The sequence below is a fragment of the Theropithecus gelada genome, chromosome 3, assembly GCF_003255815.1.
Source record: "Theropithecus gelada isolate Dixy chromosome 3, Tgel_1.0, whole genome shotgun sequence".
NCBI lineage: Eukaryota > Metazoa > Chordata > Mammalia > Primates > Cercopithecidae > Theropithecus > Theropithecus gelada.
In genome coordinates this window covers 42097872-42103871 of record NC_037670.1, presented here as the reverse complement: position 1 = coordinate 42103871, position 6000 = coordinate 42097872, and the positions used below count along the sequence as shown (strand labels likewise).

General features: G+C 43.2%; 1 protein-coding gene across 6 annotated transcripts in view; it reads left to right on the top strand.

Annotated features, from left to right (window-relative positions):
* Positions 1–1145: 1145 nt before the first annotated feature.
* Positions 1146–6000, top strand: part of NCAM2 (neural cell adhesion molecule 2) — a 563771-nt gene continuing 558916 nt past the window's right edge. For all 6 annotated transcript variants that reach the window (XM_025380697.1, XM_025380702.1, XM_025380699.1 and 3 more), the window contains exon 1: positions 1146–1468. In XM_025380697.1, coding sequence (XP_025236482.1) covers positions 1414–1468 — 55 coding nt within the window. In that variant the 5' untranslated portion in view covers positions 1146–1413. The remainder of the gene's footprint in view (positions 1469–6000) is intronic.

The following is a 6000-nucleotide window of genomic DNA, read 5'->3' as shown; positions in this document are numbered from 1 at the left end:
GGGATTCTGCCTCTTACTGCTCTTGCAGGAGAGGTGACTGACGTTAATCTCACAACCTTTTTCCTACCCTTCTAGGAGAAATAACGATAAGCCCCAATCTTAAGGAGCAGAGAGTTAGTTCTGGGCGCTTGCCACGGCTCCCTCACTTCAATTTACACTTTCACACACGCGCGGGTACGTGGGTGTTGGGGGTAGGGCACTGATCTGGGGAAGGTTCCACCTACCCCCGCCCCCCGCCCCAACTCATCTTTGCACATTTGCAGTCCTCCCTCGGTGCACCCCTGGCGGGGATCTGGCCAGTGCAGCTCCCTGGAACCGAGGGCAGAGCCCGCGGAGTGAGGCCAGGAGAGACTTCAGGCCTCTAAGGACACAGTTGAGGCGGAGGCTGAGTTGAACGCAGCTCCTCCCGCGGCTCGCCTCCTCCCCAGTGTCTCTCCCTTAAGGTGCCGTTCCCAACAGTAATGGGTCGAGATGTAGAGGAAACACTGTACATTATTTTTCCGCCCCCCGCTTTAGCGCCTGAGGAGATAGACAGTGTAGACTTTAGGGTACAATTGCTTCCCCTCTGTCGCGGCGGGGTGGAGAGCGTGGGAAGGGGGACAGCCGCGCAAGGTGCCAGCCTGCTCCAGGTTTGAGCGAGAGAGGGAGAGGGAGGTCCACGGAGTGACAAGAATCTCCCTCCTCCCACGCCCAAAAGGAGTAAAAGTCGCGGGGCACACCGCCCGCCTCCAGATCCCCCATTCGCGTTGAGCCGGCGCGCGCTCGGGGCGTCCGCCTGCAGTATCAGTATCAGCATCAGCATCAGCATCTGCATCAGCATCAGCATCAGCTCAGCTCACTTCAGCTCAGCATCAGCTCAGTTGCCCCGAGGCGGCTGGCAGCTGTGAAGGAGCTCCAGGCGGACCCCATCCTCACGCCCTTCTCGGCTCAGGGAGTCCATGAACGTGCGAATGGCCGGCGGGCGAGTGGCGCCTTCGCGATCGCAGCTGCCCCTGTAGTTGGAGGCACTGGGGACCGAACCTGTGGCTTCCAGCTCCACTGCGGACGAATCCAGGGAACGCCAGCCTCACGGGAGAGCGGCCGCCGTGCGGCGCGGAGGGATACGCCTTGGCCGCACCTCCCCTCGCCGCGCCCCCGCCCCCGCCGCCCTCCCCGCCCGGCTCTGCTGCTGCCGCCGCGGCGGCCGCTGCTGCTGCTTCTGCCGCCGCTGCCGCCGCTGCTGCCTGGATATAGTGCGGCAAGAGCGGAGCTTGCAGTCACTTTGCGAGGAGGAGCGCGCGGGCTGCGGGCGGCTGGGGCACCGCGGGAGCGGCGGCGGCGGCTCTCGCAGAGGCGGCCGGGGCAGCGAAAGGTTCTCTCTCCAGGGCTGGACTTAATAACTTTGAAACTGTCCACCGGTGTCACGTCCTGAACATGAGCCTCCTCCTCTCCTTCTACCTGCTCGGGTTGCTTGTCAGTAGCGGGCAAGGTAGGAGTGGTGCTTTATTGCATTTACTTTCCCTCCCCCTTCCACCCGGCCAAGAGAGGCAAAGAGGGAGGCGCAGGAAGAATTAAATGAAAGAACTAAAGTTACAGTTATTGTTGTTATTATTATTTTGGTTCTTTCTCCTAGCTGACTCTAAAATTGTATCTGTTGTGTGGAGACCCTTAAGAGAAGGGAAAATACGGAATTGGAGAGGGCAATCAGTGAGCAGGATATCCAGGGAAACCACTTCTTCTTCTCTTTTTTTTTCTCTGGGATTTTGGCTTTCTCTTATTTTCCTTATCAAAAATTGGATGAGTGTGTTGGTGTGTGTTAACAGTGAAATATCTGAGGTTGCGGAAAGAAAGGGCACGACGGTGTTTTACAGAAGCAGCAAAAACTATCAGCGTTAAACTCATTTGCAGATTATCTGTTGTGTGCAAGACATTCGATTCTTGGAGACTCTTTTTTTTTTTTTTTCCACCCTTTTCCCCAAACCCTAATTCCTGACCATGAAGTGAATGATGATGGCTTATTTCTGTTGGAAACTAAGAGAGTGGCCATGGATATTGTGTGTAAGAAAGCAAATGGATAAAACTAGGGATGTGTTGCAGTCATTCATTTTGACCCCCAACCCCTTATTAATACAGAAAGGTGGAATAATTTTATAACATTACATTGTAATTACACCTGTAAGGGATTTCTGGGGTTGTGGGAGAACTGGTGGGAGCTTTTATCTAATAAAAAAAAAAAAAAAAAATGAATAGCCTGGTAGAATAACCTGAGAGGGAATTTGTGGAAGCTATCACTGTTTGTCTCTAGAGAGATAGATATGAATTTATCCGGCTGTTTAGAGAGTAAATATTCACATGAAATATATTTACAATAAATGGAAGCATTTTCAACTGTCCAGACAAGTTTGGACGTTTAATTAGGGACACGAAATGCTAAAACATGCATTGGTGAAAGTCTTTAAAGGAAAAATAAAATAGCGCTAATTTTGAGATATGTAATGATTGCAAAGAATGTTAAGTTGTTAGTGTAGCATGAAATTGGTTTTTTAAAAGAATATAATAAATTACAAGACAAGTTAAAATATCCCCACGATATTCAGTTCTAAGCATTTTTAGCCTCTTCTGTATTGCTCGTTTGGTCCAGCAGGGGGTGGTAGAACTCCATTTTAAGCCCAGAAGATGGTTGTTTCTGCTCTTCCACGGAGTCCTTCTATCATTCTTCAGCAGGGCTTGACATTTTGGATGTGAAGCCTTCCTTTCTCTGCCCTTCTCCTCCCCACAGCTATAGTGTTAGTGGCTGATGAGACACGATTGGATGCAGATTTAATGTTCAGAAATTAGTATGCAAATGTTGGAGATTCCTATAGTTTGTAAAGTGTCTTGATAAGATTCTGCTCATTTTCCCTTCCTAACATAGAGTATGAAATATTTCAGTCTTAGCAAAATTGCAGATATGTCCATCTGAAGCAAATGCTAGTCAAATTCTTTAATTCAGTGGTTCTTAAGCAAAGATCAACATACACATATGTCCTACAGATACGCTGCTTTGATTTTCAGATAGCTGCTGGTTGTGTTTAACTGTTCATTTATAGCAGAGACAGGTATTTCTGAGCACTAGGAAACAATCCCTGAAAATTGCAGTTAAATGCAACTGCAATCAAATAAGTGTAGATAGTGTGGGGCAGCATGGGAGAATAATAGGAAGCAAGTTTATGCAGACTTATGATTACCTTGTGAGTGGTTTGGAGAAGAAAAATCTCTCAGTTGCGGAGTCTGAATTTATCATTGCAGAGGCTAAGTGTGTTGGAATTTGGAGACATAGGAAATCTAGAAATGTTAGATATATAGGTTTAAATAGTACACAGAGACATACAATTTGAATGTGTACGTGTAACATAGATGTGAAATTGTGATTCAGCTAATTTATAAGTCAGGATACAAGGTGGTTGTGAAGAGGCACTCTGAGACAAGCGTCTCTGAAGGGGAGCCCATATTCACTGTAATGAAACAGGGCAGAAGGAGACCATCATTGTAAAGATCTCTCTATCTAGTACAATTTCACAATGCGTGGCACTCATAGCGGCACAGATACATTTCAGAGAGACCTAGCTTTTGTGGAAAGGAATATATAGTACCTCTATGCCATGTGTTCTGATGAAGTCAGAGATGCTGGGATGTAGAGATCCTCATCCTGGAGTCCAGTTCCTCTATGCTAGTGTTTTGTTCTCTAATTAAGGATGCAGCAGCAAGTATCAGACACACCACTGGGAGCTGTTTAAAAAAAATAGACCTAGTGTAACTCATAATTTTGTTTATTCTCTTGCAGAGAGGGCCATGGAAAAGCCACCAGTCAGTGATCCCTGGTCTTGCCTTAGAAATACTCAAATCCCAGCCTGCTGATTTATGTGTCCAACAATAAACTTGCAGGCGATTTTATGAAGCATGATTGGAACTATTGCTTTGGAAAGTGGTGTGCAGTGAGACTGAGGAAAGGCAACAATGATGTATTCCCTTTTTAGGAGTCAAAATGTTTTGAACTGAAGCAGTTGAATAGGAGAAAATGACATTAAGTGAGAAACTGACTAACTTAAGTGAATGCCAATACTATAATTAGCTAACGAGGCCTAATAGTTTACTTGTAACTCTCAACACAACCTTATTGTTGTACAGTAGTAAGACGCTTTTTTTTTAATGTAGCAGAAATACTCCTTTAAAAGCCTCTAATTTCCACTGCAAGATTAATGTCTAATGAAGTGAGGTTAGAATGTTATTGTGAAGTCTGAATTTAATTGTCAATGGAAAGAAAATTCTGTAATTCTGTCACTTTTGCAATTATTTTTCCTTTGTGTTCAAAACTTGGTCACAACCCTTGTAATCATAAATCTCAAGTGATAACTTCAGTTTCTGATTAATTGCATTTGCTCTTTGGATCTTTGTATATTCAAATTCCCAAACTGTAGTATGCATGGATTGCTTTCATGAGAGTTTTTACATTTTTAAAACCACTTCCTTCTTTCTTTAAAAATTAAACAGGTATGATTAATAAACATTTTTTCTGGATGTTCACATGTATAAAATAGAAGCCCTGTTATACTAAAACCAAAGGTAAGAATAATGCTATTCATCTCTCTTGCAATCCAGTTCAAATATACCTACTGAGAACACTTCCCTAAGCCAAAATTGTGAGGAAAGGAGGGGTGAATTGCCCAGTTGATTAGTTAAAGCAGACATCTGCTTACAGTTATTCTCTTTGGTGAAGTGCTAGTAAGTCATTGTACATTAAAGCAATGTACCTTCTAAAAATAGAGCACAGGTGTGTGAGTGTCTACTAGTTTGAAGATTACAGGAGAGGTCTCCACAAACTCATCTTCTGTCTAGGCTGTTGCATGGCTCCAGCCTCTCTTGTGTGCTTTTTCTATCTGCTCTGCTCTAATTCTTTGCTATCAGCCTCTTTGTGCAAAGTTTCTATTAAATCAACTGGGTCTTCTTTTGCACTTGGGGAAGATAGGCTAATGTAAATTAATATCTTTATTGTCAAAGAGTAACCCAGAGGATTTCCCTCCCTACTTCATATCAAAAGAGTGAAGCAGAGCATTTTCTCACTTTTAATGCAAAATCGGAGCCCGTAGAGCAAGAAGGGAAGTTGGTGGATCCCGAGAGTGTCAGATGAGTCTTTTCAATGACACAGGGAGCTAATTTTCTCCCCGAGGTACTGTCCTACTAGAGAAGCAATTAATGAAACAAAAGAACCTCATTCAGTACCAAAAGTTAGACTTCATAGGATTTTGTAAATAAAATGGCCTTCTTTCAAAAATAGGGCTAGTTTGTAAGGAAACTGCGAAATGAGCTACAGAGATTGAGGCTAGTAACCAAGCTGAACAGTGTGATTTGTTTTTGCCTGTCCTTGTGTGGAAGCAGCGCAAACAGTAACAGGATCGACAATCTGAAGGCTCTGGAACTGGTCCTCCTGCATTCTCTGCCTTTTAACATTTGGGGAATCATTGTAACTTATCTCTTTTCAGGGCCATCTCTCACTGCAATGAATTTTTGAGAGAATGAAGAAAAGTGCTCAATAACTGATAGAGTGATTCTAAATTGCATTATTTCCCCCCAAAATGAAATTAATCCCCTGAGTGTTGATGTGTGCAAAATTAATTTAATAATTTGAATCTACTTCTCAAGGGACTATCATTGTTTTTCAAATTTTATTGTCCTAAATTTTAAATTTATTGTTCCCTTTATACAATCCCAATTAAACTGAGGATAGGCCTATTTCAAAGATTATAAATTTGTTTTAATTTTCCAAATTACATGATATGAGAGTACTTTAAGATGCAACCAGTGCTTATATGCTTTTATTAAATGTAATATTCCTGCACTTTATAGAGCCAAGCTATCTCTAATTGTTCAACAAATAAAAGTGCTTCTCTCTGGTGCTCTTTTAAATATTTTAATAACTTTTAACAATTTACAGTTATGATAAGAGTACTAATCTCAAATAGATATCAACATATTTCCTAGTTT